Source organism: Saimiri boliviensis, chromosome 14 (genome assembly GCF_048565385.1).
Source record: "Saimiri boliviensis isolate mSaiBol1 chromosome 14, mSaiBol1.pri, whole genome shotgun sequence".
Classification (NCBI taxonomy): domain Eukaryota; kingdom Metazoa; phylum Chordata; class Mammalia; order Primates; family Cebidae; genus Saimiri; species Saimiri boliviensis.
In genome coordinates, this window is record NC_133462.1 from 42,692,020 (window position 1) to 42,706,696 (window position 14,677).

Consider the following 14,677-nt stretch of genomic DNA (forward strand, 5'->3'; position numbering starts at 1 on the left):
CCCCCCACTTCTGCATCTCCCTTACTTCTTTCATGCCGGCCTGAACCAGTCATGAAAATAGACCCTCTCATCTGTCCTCCCACCATCCCATGATCCAGGCATCTACCCACAATCCCAACCTGTCCATCACCTACACATTCATCCATTCACCTATGTAGCCATCTGTTCATCCACCCATATGTCCATCCACCTACCCACACACCCACCCATCCATCCACCCATGCACCTACCTGTCCACTCATCCATCCACCCACCCATCCATCCATCGTCCACCCATCCATTCACCCATCCATCCATACACTCATACACCCATCATCCACCCATCCATCCACCCTCCCAATCATCCATTCACCCATGTACCCACCTGTTCATCCATCCATATGTCCATCCACCTACCCACACATCCACTCATCCATCCACCCACACACCCATCATCCACCCATCCATCTACCCACAGACCCATTCATCCACCCATCCATCCATCCACCCACACACCCATCATCCACCTATCCATTCGTCCATCCATCCAACTACCCACACACCCATTCATCCACCCACAGACCCATTCATCCACCCATCCATCCATCCACCCACACACCCATTCATCCACCCATCCATCCACCCACAGACCCATTCACCCATCTATCCATCCACCCACACACCCATCCACCCATCCATTCATCCACCCATCCATCCACCCACACACCCATTCATCCACTCAACCATCCATCCACCCACACCCATCATCCACCCATCCATTCATCTGTCCATCCAATCACCCACCCATCCATCCACCCACACACCTACCTGTCCACTCATCCATCTACCCACACACCCATCATCCACTCATCCATCCACACACCCATCCATCCACCCAAACACCCATCATCCACCCATCCATTCATCCATCCAACCACCCACACACCCATCATCCACCCATCCATCCACCCACACACCCATTTATCCACCCATCCATCCATCCACTCAACCATCCATCCACACATCTATCCACCCATCCATCCATTCACCCATCCATCCACCCATCTATCATCCACCCATCCATCCATTCACCCATCCATCCACCCATCCACCTGTGCACTCACCTATTCAGTCATTCACCCATGTGTCCACCCATCCACCTACTCATCCACTCACCAATCAGAGGTGGGGAAGGGAGACATCCACGCACCCACCATCCACTCACCCATGCATCCATCCACCATCCATTCATCCATCCATCCACCCATGTGTTCACCCACACATCTAACTTGTCCACTCACCCATCTATCCATCCATTCACCTATCCACTCATCCATCCATCCACCCATATATCCATCCACCCCATCCACCTAATCATCCATCTGTCCATCCGTCTGTCCATTCACTCACCATCTCCTGATCCACCCATCCATCCATCCACCAACCCATCCACTTATCTACGCATCTCCCCACCCATCCAGGTGTCTGTTCATCCATCTCTCCATCCACTGGTCCATTGATCCACTCACCCATTCATCTGTCCCTCCATTCACTCACCACTGATCCCTCAATCTGTCTCCCTACCCACCATCCATGCACGCATCCATCCACCCCTCCCCTACACTCAACAAACCCAGGCTGAAGGAGGTGGCAGAGGCTGTGGAGAAGGGGTACCGTATGGAGCCCCCTGACGGCTGTCCGGGCCCCACGCACGTTCCCATGAGCAGGTGTGAGGAGGCAGAGTTCACCCGCTGGCCACCCTTCCACAAGCTGGCCGAGAAGCTGGCCCAGGAGCTTGAGAGCGCAGGCGCCCCAGCCTCTGTCTCTGGCTGACTGTGTGCTGGCCCTCTGGGCCCTGAGCCTCACCACAGCTTCTGCAGTGACAGCTCTCAGATGACACTGCCCTTGAACAAAGGCAGGCCAAATGTCCAGGGACCTAGCTGGCTGAGCCAGTGACGCTGGGGGACAGATTCATGGGGACACACTGGCCCTCCTGTCCACTCTGGCACAGTGGGCCGAGGATTCCAGTTCGCAGGCGTGGGTTCAGTCCTGCCTCGCCCCCTCGCTGTGTGATGCTGGTCCTGGAGTGACCCCCCTGGTTTGCTCAAGGCTGAGGGCTGGTCCAGGCTGTGGGACTTCAGTGCTAAAACCAGAAAAGTCCTGGGCAGACAAGGGCTTTTTCCCTCCCTGGGCCTCGGCAGCCTCCTCCAGCCAACAGGCACCTTTTCCCAGAGGGGCGTGAGGGCCCCGAGCACCCACAGCGATGAAGAGAGGGGCACCTAGAAGGCAGGCATACAGCTGGCACTCCATTATTGCTGGTCTCTCAGCTGAGTTCCCCATGGAGCCAGCCTTTGAGGATACACAGAGAGGGGTCTCTGGCCAGGCTGGGCACAGCCCCCACCCCAGGGCTCCCAGGCCACCCTCCCATCTTGCCCAAGCAGAGCCTGAGCTGAGACAGAAATGTCCCAAGGTCACGGTGACCTCCTGTGTGGCCCCTTAAGCCCTGCGCGCCCTCCAGCCTCACTTCCCCCAGCAGCACCTGAAGCAGGTTAGTGGTTCTTTCCGGGGGAAAATTGAAGGGTGGAGTCTGGAAGGGCCCCTGGCTAATCCAAGGCAGGGAAGCACCTGTCCCCGTGGCCCTGCCCGCCCAGCCCATGCTCCTAATCCGGCCCTCTAAGCTGACACAGCGTCTGCGGCTTCTGCCTGTCCGGCTAAGTCGCCCAAAGCCCTCTGCCTCTCACGCCGAATCCTTCCTGCGGCCTCTTAACCCACCTGGCCAATTAGTTAATTGCGGCCTGAGACCTGAAGCAGCTCCTGATGAAGCCACCGGGGGAATTACGTCTCCCCTCCCCCCGGCCCTGTCCCTGCAATGGCCACAGGCCTGGCTCCACCCTGGACACACAACCTGGTGGGTCCACTGTGCTGATGGGAAACTGAGGCCGGGGGAGGCACCGGGAGCCTCACAAGCTGCAGCTGCCCCGTGGCCCGGGCCTGAACCCATGTCCCTCCCCACTTTGCCCACCTGAACTTGGCTCCCGGAATGGGGCAGCCACAGCCGGTCCTGGGCCAAAGCCACCTGCTCCCTGGGGTCTGACCCAGACTCCTCTGGGGCCTGGGCACCTGATTTCTCGTGTGTGTGTGTGTGTGTGTGTATGTGTATGTGTGTATGTATGTGTGTATGATGTATATGTATGTATATGTGTATGTATGTGTATGTGTATGTGTGTATATGTGTGTGTGCGCGTGTGTGTGCATGTGTGTGTATGTGTGTATATGTATGTGTGTGTGATGTATATGTGTATGTATGTATGTGTATGTGTGTGTATATGTATGTGTGTATGTGTATATATGTGTGTATGTGTGTATTGTGTATGTATGTGTGGATTTATGTGTGTGTGCGTGTGTATGTGTGTGCGTGTATGTGTGTGTGTGTATGTGTATATGTATGTGTGTATGTGTGAGCTGCTCTTCACCGATGTTTGCGTGAGATGCCACTGTATCCCGGCTCCGCAGCCTCCCGTGGCTCCCCAGTACCGCGAACTTCACACCCAACACGTCCACAACCTGCGGCTTTGCGCCCCATCTTCCATTCTCGCCACCTTCCTTAACATAGCAACCTGGCCAGCTGTGGTGGCTCACACCTGGAATCCCAGCACTTCAGGAGGCCAAGGCAGGCAGATCACCTGAGGTTAGGAGTTCAAGACCAGCCTGGGCAACATGGTGAAACCCGTCTCTAGCAAAAATATAAAAATTAGCTGGGTGTGGTGGCATGCACCTGTAATCCCAGCTACTGGGGAGGCCGAGGCAGGAGAATCGCTTGAACCCAGGAGGCGGAGGTTGCAGTGAGCCGAGACTGCACCACTGCACTCCAGCCTGGGCAATAGACGGAGACCCAGTCTCTAAAACACAAAAATAGGCTGGGTGTGGTGGCTCACACCTGTAATCCCAGCACTTTGGGAGGCCAAGGCGGGTGGACCACGAGGTCAGGAGTTTGAGACCAGCCTGGCCAATATGGTGAAATCCTATCTCTACTAAAAATACAGAAATTAGCCAGGCATGGCGGTGCACACCTGTAATCCTAGCTACTCAGGAGGGTGAGGCAGGAGAATCGCTGGAACCCGGGAGGCGGAGGTTGCGGTGAGCTGAGATCGCGCCATTGCACTCCAGCCTGGGGGACAGAGCGAGACTCCGTCTCAAAAAAAGAAAAATAAAAACTAAATGAAATAGCAACCCATCTTGCCCCACACGCCCCCACCCCATGGGTTTTCTCTCTAGGCTCGTGGACACTGGACATGCTCTGCATTTTAACACGGCTGTCTGTCTGCCCCGCTACAAACTCAGCTCCGTGATGTCTGTCTGTTTTGGTCACTGTGGGCATTACCTGGTACACAGTAAATGCTCAATAAATGTTTATTGGCAAAAATAGTGAACTTTTTTTTTGAGATGGAGTTTAAAACTCTTTTGCCCAGGCCGTAGGGCAGTGGTGCAATCTCAGCTCACTGCAACCTCCCCCTCCCCCAGGTTCAAGCAATTCTCCTGCCTCAGCCTCCCAAGTAGCTGGGATTACAGGTGCCCGCCACCACACCTGGATAATTTTTGTATTTTTAGTAGATAGGGTTTTGCCATGTTGGTGAGGCCGGTCTCAAACTCTTGACCTCAGGTGATCCACCTGCCTCAGCCTCCCAAAATGCTGGGATAACAGGCATGAGGCACGGAGCTGAGCTGTGAATGGTGAACTTCTATCCATATCTCAAGACCCAGCTAAAAGGGCCCCTGCCCCTTGTGTCCAGAGGAGCCAACTGCAGAGCCTTCACCTCCGGGAACTCAGCTTCCCCAAACCCCTCTGACATCTGTGAGTCCTAAGCCCCCTTTTCTGCCCCTGGCTGATAACAATATGAACAGTGGGCATTCATTAAGAGCCCCCTGTATGCCAATCCCTGTGCAATGCTCGGAGAAAGTGAAATACCCCCCAGGGTAAGTCCTATTGTGGCAGTTTTACAGCTAGGGAAACTGAGGCCCAGAGAGGGAGAGGCCCTTGGCATCCTATGGTGAGGGGCAGTGGAGCCTGGCCGACGCTCTCCCCAGCCACCCCCTCAGAGCCCCAGCCCTCCACCCACCTGCCCTCCCTCGTGGCTCAGAACAGCCTGAGTCGGAGCGGGAGGGGCCGCGTCAATTAAGCACCTGGAGCTAATCCTCACCCCTCCCCCAACCCCGACCTGGCAGACGCGGCGCCAGGCCGCCAGGGCAGGTGCCCCGTGGAGATCGACGGAGGGGCTGCCGTGGGCGGTGAGTGTGGGCTGGGCACCGGTGGGCCTGGGTAGGACGTGGTGGGGGGCAGAGATCCCCCCAGGGTGGCGGGCTTAGGACGAGGAAGAGATCCTGCCCTCCTGGGTGGGGCATCCTCGACCACCCCCCACCACACACACACACACACACACACACACACACACACACACACACGCCATGACAGTCACAGAGAGGGGAAGAGAAAACAGGGACGGTGACACAGGCAGAGAGAAGGAAGAGCAGACAGAGGCCCAGTGGGAGACCCCCAAGCCCAGGGGGCCAGCCGGGGATGTGGAGCCCATGCCGACCCCAGCGGAGGGAGTGGATTTCCCTGGAGCTGGGAGGCAAGCCTGGGGCTCCCCTGCCCTGTCCCTGCCCGCAGTGCCCCCAGCCGCCTCCCCGCCATCTGTCCCGCTGCCATCCCTCCAGGTGGGAGCCATGTTCCTGAGCCCGGGCGAGGGGCCGGTGGCCGAGGGTGGGGGTCTGGGGCCGGGCGAGGAGGCCCCCAAGAAGAAGCACCGGAGGAACCGCACGACCTTCACCACCTACCAGCTGCACCAGCTGGAGCGGGCGTTCGAGGCCTCCCACTACCCGGATGTGTACAGCCGCGAGGAGCTGGCGGCCAAGGTGCACCTGCCTGAGGTGCGGGTACAGGTGAGGGCACCCCCCCCCAAAATCTCCCACCACCTAGGGAGGAAGGCGAAGCGAGATCCTGACCCTCCCGGTGCATGAGCAGAAGAGAAGCTGGGAAGGCTTCCTGGAGGAGGGGGTGTGGGAGCTGAGGTTCTGACGTTTGAGTAGGAGTGTGCCAGCTGGGAAGGAAATGGCATTTTTCTAGGTTTCCCAAACGGTGTGTGCAGAGATGTGGAGGGGATACGTTGGAGGCGTTTCCCTTGAGCTGAGTGTGAGGTGGGTGAAGGAGGAGGCAGAGAATGGTGCGGGGAACGGCGCTTTTGAAGGCCGTGAATACAAGTTGGGCAGCTCAGGCTCCTTGCTGAGGGCCACGGGAGACCAGGGAGGGGAGTGAGGAGTTCGAGGGGGGCCTGGGCTTAGGGAGCGGTTGAGAGGGGCTGGATCCTGTCCGTCGTCTTGGGCGGAACAGTGAAAGAGCAGGTGGGAGTCGGGTCAGACGGGAGGCAGAACCCCCGGGGCTGGGGTGTGCAGAGAGGCTCCAAGGAGTGGCAGGGAGGGACTGAGCTCACAGCACCGTCCGGCACCCTCCAGGTGTGGTTCCAGAACCGCCGGGCCAAGTGGAGGCGCCAGGAGCGGCTGGAGTCGGGCTCAGGCGCCGTGGCAGCCCCGAGACTCCCCGAGGCCCCGGCGCTGCCGTTTGCCCGCCCCCCGGCCGTGCCGCTGCCCCTGGAGCCCTGGCTGGGCCCCGGACCGCCGGCCGTGCCAGGCCTGCCCCGCCTCCTGGGCCCGGGCCCGGGGCTGCCAGCGTCCTTCTCGCCCCATGCCTTTGGCCCCGCGTTCGCAGACAGCTTCGCCCTGGAGGAGGCGTCCCTGCGGCTGCTGGCGAAGGAGCACGCGCAGGCCGTGGACAGGGCCTGGCCGCCAGCCTGAGCCTGCGCCCCCCCCCGGGCCCCTCCTCGGCCCCACCCGAGAGCCGGGGACGTGCCCTGGTGACAGCCACCACGCCTTGGGCTAGGCCGAGGTCAGACCAGGCCACGACTGGGGAGTGGGACCAGAGACAGCCCGATGGGTCCCCGGCCCCCGGCCCCCATGCCCCACCCATCACCACCCATCCTGCTGGCAGCGGACTGGCCCTGAGTGTCAGGCAGGAGGTGTTCGGAGCATTCCCAGGCCTGGGGCAGGGCCCTCCTCCCCTCCTCGGGCCTCAGTCTCCCCCTCTGTCAAGTGGGCATAGGCGCGTCTGAGATTCCCGGGCTGCGAGGCTGTGGGTGGCTGGGCCGATGACTCTGTGACATGGTTTAAATCTCTGCCTGCCTCTAATCCCTGTCAGCAGAGATGCCCGCTCTCCAGGGCTCTCTGTCCCCAGGAGATGACAAGTAACAGCAGCCCTGGCGAGCCTGGCCTCCGTTCACCATGTGCCCGCTGTGCCAGTGCCCCCACTCCAGTCCACCCTGGACCTTGGGCACGGCCGTCAGCCCATTCTACAGAGAGGGAAAGCGGGGCTCAGGCAGAAAGCCAGGTCCCCGAGATTGCATGGCCAGGAGTGGGTGGAGCTGCCTTTCAGACTGATCCCTGTCCCCAGCATCCGAGGCCCGGCGGCAGGTTCCTGAGGGAGGGTGGGTCCCGGGCCAGGGACCGGTGGGACCCTTGTGCAGAGGCGGCGAGGCTGAGGCAGTGTGGTCATTGTCAGCCCCTGCTCCTCACGTCCCCACCGACTCCAGGCCCGGTGCGTGTCCCCCAGTCCCACGGGAGCACGGCCAGCATCTGCTCTGTCCACCCTGGTCGTAGTGCAGCAGGAGAGGCCGGAGCCACAGGACGGGACAGCCGGGGCCAGGGCCGCCCCCCAGGCCAGGGTAGGAGCTGCGGCAGCCACCCTCCCTGCCCCCAGCCCAGGCTCCCAGATCGCTCCCGGGTCACCGGGACACCTCACCTCCAGGCGGCACTTCACACCAATCCTGAGGCCCAACGCCCAGCCGCCTCCCGGCGTCACCGTGCACCCGTCACTCGGGACACGGCAGTCAGCACAAGAAAGATGTGTTCTTTAAGCTAACCCAGGCCGGGCACAGCGGCTCACGCCGGTAATCCCAGTGCTTCGGGAGGCCGAGGCGGGAGGATCGCTTGAGCCCAGGAGCTGGAGACCAGCCTGGGTGACACAGCAAGACCCTGTCCACGACACGTTCTAAAGTTTGCCTAGGGGGTGGAGCACACCTGTCATCCCAGCTACCCCAGAAGCTGAGGCAGGAGGATGGCTTGAGCCCCGAAGGTGGAGGCTGCAGTGAGCTGTGATCACACCGCTGCGCTCCAGCCCGGGCCGCCCAGCCAGACCCCGACTCAAAACCAATAAATAAAAAAGCACACCTAAAACCTAAGACTTCAGTGATCAGTGATGGGGTCGCAAAGAAACAGGACGTGCAGACGGGGAGCGTGGCGGGGCTGAGTTCTACCGGGGAGTTCTGGAGGAGGGGAGGCTGGCATGGAGGCCAGGGGCGGGCGGGAGGAGGTCTAGGGGAAAGGGAGCCGGGCAGAGGCGCAGCCCGTGCCAAGGCCCTGAGGCAGGCCCACGCCTGGTGCGTTGGAGGAACAGAGCGGAGGCCCGTGTGGCTGCAGCAGAGTGAGATGAAGGAAGGAGGTGACAGGGGAGGCCAGGCAGGGCCGGTGGCTGTTACCACTCTAATTTGTAGCCCGAGAGCCTTGGGGAAGCACAGGAGGGTGGGAGCAGGGCTGGCACTGCCTTCGGGGAGTGCAAGACAAGCCGCTCACACCCCCGCCTGTGCAGGGAGGCCGGCGGGACAGCAGGTGCTCGGTAATCCGCTCCCGAGTCCCCTAAGAGGATGAAGTCAGGGTTTCCCTGGGAGGGCGGAATTAGCCTTGGGCCTGTGGACAGAGGAAGCAGGAGGGTGGGTGAGCCCAGCCCAAAGACCCCAGGGCGCCCACCTAGGAATGGGTGGGGCTGCTGTTGCAAGGGCGGGGCAGAGGGCGTGACCCTTGGGGTTCTTCAGGATGGGGGTCCATGAGGAGATCCACCCCCACCAAGAGGCCCCATCACTCCCTAAGGAGGTGTCCCTCCCACCCTGTCCCGCCTCCTCCAATTGGTGGGCTCCAGCCCTCAGGAGCCGGCCCCACTGGTCCCTCATCACAGCCGGGCAGGGCAGAAGCTGGACTGCAGGGAGTCCTGGCCTCACTCCGGCTGTGGCTCAGGGTCAGGGTGAGGGTGCCGAAAGCAGACTGGGGTGGACTGGGGGCAGAGGCTGAGACCTGGGCTCCAGTGGAGTGGACAAGAGGGCTTTGCGGAGGTGGGGGAGGAAGGCCCAGGCTCCTGGCCTCCAGGGATAGTCACGCTGTGACTGTGGCAGGAAGGAAGGGGTGGTCCCTTCCCTCTGATTCTACTTGCTGTGCTGGTGCGGGACATTAGCCAGGAGCCCTGTGGCTACCCTGCCCAGAAGTGCCACCCCCTGGGGGATCCAAGGACCCTGAGATAAAGAGAGCCACATGTCTGAATATGGAAGCACCTGGATCCAGCCACACCTGAAACCATACACCTACCCCGGGACATCTCCTTTTTTTTTTTTTTGGGGGGGAGACTGAGGCTTGCTTTGTCGCCCGGGCTGGAGTGTGGCAGCGCCATCTCGGCTCACTGCAACCTCCGCCTCCCCAGTTCAAGCGATTCTCCTGCCTCAGCCTATGGAGTAGCTGGGACCACAGGCAAGCAACACCACACACAGCTAATACTGGTATTTTTTTTTAGTAGAGACGGGGTTTCACCATGTTGGCCAGGCTGGTCTCAATCTCTTGACCTCATGATCCGCCCACCTCGGCCTCCCAAAGTGCTGGGATGACAGGCGTTGAGTCACCGCGGCTGGCCGACATCCCCGTTCTTGAAGCTCACAAAGCCTCTTTTCTGACTGATGGCTTTCATGAGGTTTGAGTCCCTTGCAACCCAGAGGCTTGGCTAGGAGCCCCCCATCACCCCTCAACTTGAGATTCGGAGCTGGGGCCTCATTCGTGGTGTCAGGAATTCCAGGAGTTGGGGAGAGAAGCCCCCCAAGGGCTGGAGGTCCAGGGGAGCTGCAGACGGCCGGCCACTGGCTGGGGTGGAGGCCGGGAGCCCTGGGGGCTGAGGGGCCCACCTCCCGCGGGGCTGACATTAGACAACAGCCAAGGGGTACCAGGGTGTACCCAGAGAGGTCTTTATTGCCCTCCACGGCCCTGGTCCAGCCCCACTGTGGGGGTCACAGGGAAACCAGGCTGGGGGACGCCTTTTGTCTCTCAAAAGTCCACGTTCTCTGGGAAAATGGCGAGTCCTCGGGGCTGAGGTCAGGGTAGGGGTCAGGGATCCGGGGTTGGGGGTCTGGGGTCGGGACCAGGGTGGGGGTCGGGGATCCGGGGTCGGGGGTTTCACCATGTTGGTCAGGCTGGTCTCGAACGCCTGACCTCAGGGTCGGGGCCGAGTTCCGGAGTCCGGGCAGCCGCGCTAGAATTTCCTGTTCTTGCTCAGCCGGTTGTGGCGCCAGATGTTGTGTTTGCGCAGCAGCCGCCAGTACTCCCGGCTCTCGGGGTCCAGCTCCTCCAGTTTCTTCGGGGGGCCCACGTTCATCTCGAACAGCCTGACGGGGGCGCGGGCAGGAGTCAGAGCTACACGGCAACCCCCGGGCTCCCTGGCGTCCTGGGCACCTCAGGCAGAGGCGGCCACAGGGCTGGGTCCCAGTCCCACCGCTTGGCTGCACGACGTCAGGCTGGTCCCTCCCCGACCCTGGGCTGGGTGGGTCCCAGGCCTTGCTGCCGCGGAGCCAACCCCATCCCAACGGCATCAGCGCCGAGCCCCGTCCCACCTCCAGCGCTGCCCACGCTGTGCCAGCTGTCCCCACTTGCTCAGCCTTCCTGACCTTCCCCAGCCCTCAGATCAGCTTGCAGACAGAGCAGAGCCCTCCCCGCAGCCCACAGGCCCTGCCCTCGCCCCCGCTCCTCACTGTGCTCCAGCCGCACAGGCCTCCCCGCTGTTCCTCCAGCACCCACGTGCGGTCCTGCCCCAGGGCCTTTGCACGGGCTGGGCCCTCTGCCTGGTGAGTCCCTTCCACCCACTCAGACGTCTTGGCTTCTGTGTCTCCTCCCCCAGACCTCAGACAAGAGCAGCCAAACGCCCCCGCTCTGTCTGTCGCTCACCCTCCTGCCCCCTTCCGGGGAGAGTCACCACCGAAGCCGCCTGACTCCCTGCTTCCCGTCCACCTCCCCAGCAGGCTCCGCCGGGTGCAGACTTGGGCCTATTCCGGGTCCTTCCATGTCCCTGAAGCCTACAGCAGGGCCTGATACGGAGTCCGTGCTCAGTAAGTATTTGCAGGCCAGGCGCGGTGGCTCACGCCTGTAATCCCAGCACTTTGGGAGGCCAAGGCGGGTGGATCACCTGAGGTCAGGAGTTCGAGACCAGCCCGACCAACATGGTGAAACCCCGTCTCCACTAAACACACAAAATCAGCCAGGCGTGGTGGCGCATGGTGGTGACAGAGACTCCATCTCAAAAAAAAAAAAAAATTTTTTTTAAGTATTTGCTAAAGAAAAAAGAGCATTTATTTATTTAGAGATGGAGTTTTATTCTTGTCGCCCAGGCTGGAGTGCAATGGCGCGATCTCAGCTCACCACAACCTCCGCCTCCCGGGTTCAAGCGATTCTCCTGCCTCAGCCTCCCAAGTAGCTGGGATTACAGGCGCGTGTCACCACGTCCAACTAATTCTGTATTTTTAGTAAAGACGGGGTTTCACCATGTTGGTGAGGCTGGTCTCGAACGCCTGACCTCAGGTGATCTGCCTGCCTCAGCCTCCCACACCCAGCCAAAATGAGCATTTCAGGTACTTGACAAGTGTTCTAATCTCACAGATCCCTCACAGCCCTCAGATGGAGGGATGGGTCCCATCACCCCGTTAAAGATGGGAGCACCCAGGCGCAGAGCCCTGAAGCCAGGATGGGCAGGTGTCACTAGTAGGCTCCTGGCTGGAGCGGGGATCCGCCTCTCCCAGAAGGGGGTCCTCCTGGGGCAGAGGAAGGGTCGGTGCGGGATGACACGGCCTGGCCCGCTCACCATTCGGGATACTCAGCGTTCGGTTTCAGGGGTACATCCTGCCCTTCCTTGTAGATGTTGACGCCCATGGCATACGTGGTGAGCTGGACAGGATCTGTGCACACCTCGGGGTCCTTGAGGGCATCGCTGGCCACCGCACCCTTTGCCAATTTGCCCATCTTCACAGCTGTGCGGAGGAAAGAGTCATTTCAACCCAGCTCCACTCTTGGAAAGCCAACCTCTCTCCCAGAGCTCCCTGTCCCTGCCTCAGGTGGCCTCAGCCACTGGCTGGACTCTGCTACACTCGAAACGTTTTTTTTGAGACACAGTTTCAGTCTTGTCGCCCAGGCTGGAGTGCAAGGGTGCGATCTTGGCTCACCACAACCTCCACCTCCCAGGTTCAAGCGATTCTCCTGCCTCAGCCTCCCGAGTAGTTGGGAGTACAGGCGTGCACCACCACACGGACCTCAGGTGATCAGCCTGCCTCAGCTTCCCAAAGTGCTGGGATTATAGGCGTGAGCAACCCCATGCTGGCTCAAAACTGTTTTTTTTTAAAGACAAGACGATCTCAGCCAGGCACAGTGGCTCACTCCTGTAATCCCAGCACTCTGGTAGGCCAAGGTGGGCGGATCACCTGAGGTCAGGAGTTCGAGACCAGCCTGGTCAACATGGTGAAATCTCATCTCTATTAAAAATACAAACAAAAACAAAAACAAAAACAAAACTTAGCTGGTCATGGTGATGCATGCCTGTGATTCCAGCTACTGGGGAGGCTGAGGCAGGAAAACTGTTTGAACCCAGGAGGCGGAGGTTGCAGTGGGCATCACTGCACTCCAGCCTGGGTGACAGAGCAAGATTCTGTCTCAAAAAAAATATTTTTTAAACTTTAAAAATTTAAAAATAGCTAGGAGCACGGCCGAGCGCGGTGGCTCAAGCCTGTAATCCCAGCACTTTGGGAGGCCGAGGCGGGTAGATCACAAGATCAACAGATCGAGACCATCCTGGTCAACATGGTGAAACCCCGTCTCTACTAAAAATACAAAAAATTAGCTGGGCATGGTGTCGTGTGCCTGTAATCCCAGCCACTCAGGAGGCTGAGGCAGGAGAATTGCCTGAACCCAGGAGGCGGAGGTTGCAGTGAGCCGAGATTGCACCATTACACTCCAGCCTGGGTAACAAGAGCGAAACTCCGTCTCCAAAAAAAAAAAAAAATAGCTAGGTGCGGTGGCTCACACCTGTAATTCCAGCACACTGGGAGCCCGAGGCGAGCAGATTACGAGGTCAAAAGAACGAGACCATCCCGGCCAACATGGGGAAACCCTGTCTCTACTAAAATACAGAAATTAGCGGGACATGGTGGCACGCGTCTGTAGTCCCAGCTACTCGGGAGGCTGTGGCAGGGGAATTGCTTGAACCCAGGAGGCAGAGGTTGCAGTGAGCCGAGACAGCGCCACTGTACTCCAGCCTGGCGCCTGGTGACAAAGCAAAACTGTCTCAAAAAAATAAAAAATTAAAAAATTAAAAAAATAAAAAGCAAAGATAGGGTCTCGCTCTGTCAACGAGGCTGGAGTGCAGGAGCGCGATCATGGCACACTGCGGCCTCAAACTCCCAGGCTCAAGCAATCCTCCTGTCTCGGCCTCCCAAGTAGCTGGGACCACAGGTGTGCGCCACCACGTCCGATTTATTTTTCATACAAACAGGGTCCTGCTATGTTGCCCAGGCTGGTCTCAAACTCCTGGGTTCAAGTGATCGATCCTCCCTCCTCGGCCTCCCAAAGTGCTGTAAATAAAGGTGTGAATCCCCCGACCTGGCCTCAAAATCACTTTAAGTAGAATTTGGACACATGATGAAACAACACTGATGCCCAAAGTGACCAAGTCATTCCCTTTAAGTTATATTTTGGTTGCTTCCGTTTATCTCACTGAGAAAGTCTCCACTGGCTGTTATGTGACTGTTTAAAATTTGCCAATTTTCCCCGATCAACAGAGGAAATCAGGCAAGGCTGCATCCAGCTGAAACTTAATAACCTTGTTTTGTTCCTTTTGAAGTGGCTAAGACTTAAATGGGCTCCACGGTTTTCTTGAATTTCCGATAACGGCTTGACCAAGGTCACCCAGCGATTTGGAAAAAGGCAGAGAAACAGGACTGGAACCCAAACTCATGACCTCCCCAACATCCCTGCAAAGCCCTTCCAACCCGCGCCTGCGCAGTGAAACGCGTGGGCTCTACGTAACCGACAGCCTCCCCCACCAGGCCGATCCGCCCCACGCTGGCGCCTGCGCATTGAGTCCATTGGCTAAGGTACCTGAGACAGACGCCGGCGCTCAGCGCTGGGGTCCCTCAAACTGCGCCTGCGCTTGTATCCCGGCAGCCGTCTCTCTGCGCGTGCGCATTAACTCTAGCACCACCTTCCCAACCAGCGCCTGCGCACTGCCAATTCCTCAGTGTACTCACCGACCCTAGCTCTTAACCCCGCTCACCCGGTTTCTTGGCATAATCCCGGATCAGGAGTCTTCCAGGAGCGGCAGGCTCTAGGAACTCCCGGACCCCCCAGCCGGCCCACGTCCGGGTAGCCCCGAAAAGCTGTCTGGCCGCCATGACGTATTGTAGGCAGCTTGCACGTGCACGTTTCCGGGGGATGTCAGTGGCCCAAGGGGTGCTTGGGAGTTGTAGGCCCCGTGGAGGTGTCTGGGAAATGTAGTCTCCCGAGCTTTCATACTCTACGGGGG

The 14,677-nt window shown here is 59.4% G+C and overlaps 2 protein-coding genes across 2 annotated transcripts; one reads left to right on the top strand and one right to left on the bottom strand.

Moving 5' to 3' along the window:
- Window positions 1–5,703: 5,703 nt before the first annotated feature.
- RAX2 (retina and anterior neural fold homeobox 2) lies at window positions 5,704–6,865 on the top strand. Its single transcript, XM_039467010.2, has 2 exons — window positions 5,704–5,919; window positions 6,490–6,865. Exons 1-2 carry the CDS (start codon window positions 5,704–5,706, stop codon window positions 6,826–6,828), a joined length of 555 nt encoding a protein of 184 aa, XP_039322944.1. The 3' UTR covers window positions 6,829–6,865.
- Window positions 6,866–10,069: 3,204 nt separating this feature from the next.
- MRPL54 (mitochondrial ribosomal protein L54) lies at window positions 10,070–14,597 on the bottom strand. Its single transcript, XM_003938803.4, has 3 exons — window positions 14,429–14,597; window positions 11,969–12,134; window positions 10,070–10,502 (listed from the first exon to the last, which is right to left on the bottom strand). Exons 1-3 carry the CDS (start codon window positions 14,544–14,546, stop codon window positions 10,370–10,372), a joined length of 417 nt encoding a protein of 138 aa, XP_003938852.1. The 5' UTR covers window positions 14,547–14,597; the 3' UTR covers window positions 10,070–10,369.
- Between the last annotated feature and the right edge of the window lie 80 nt (window positions 14,598–14,677).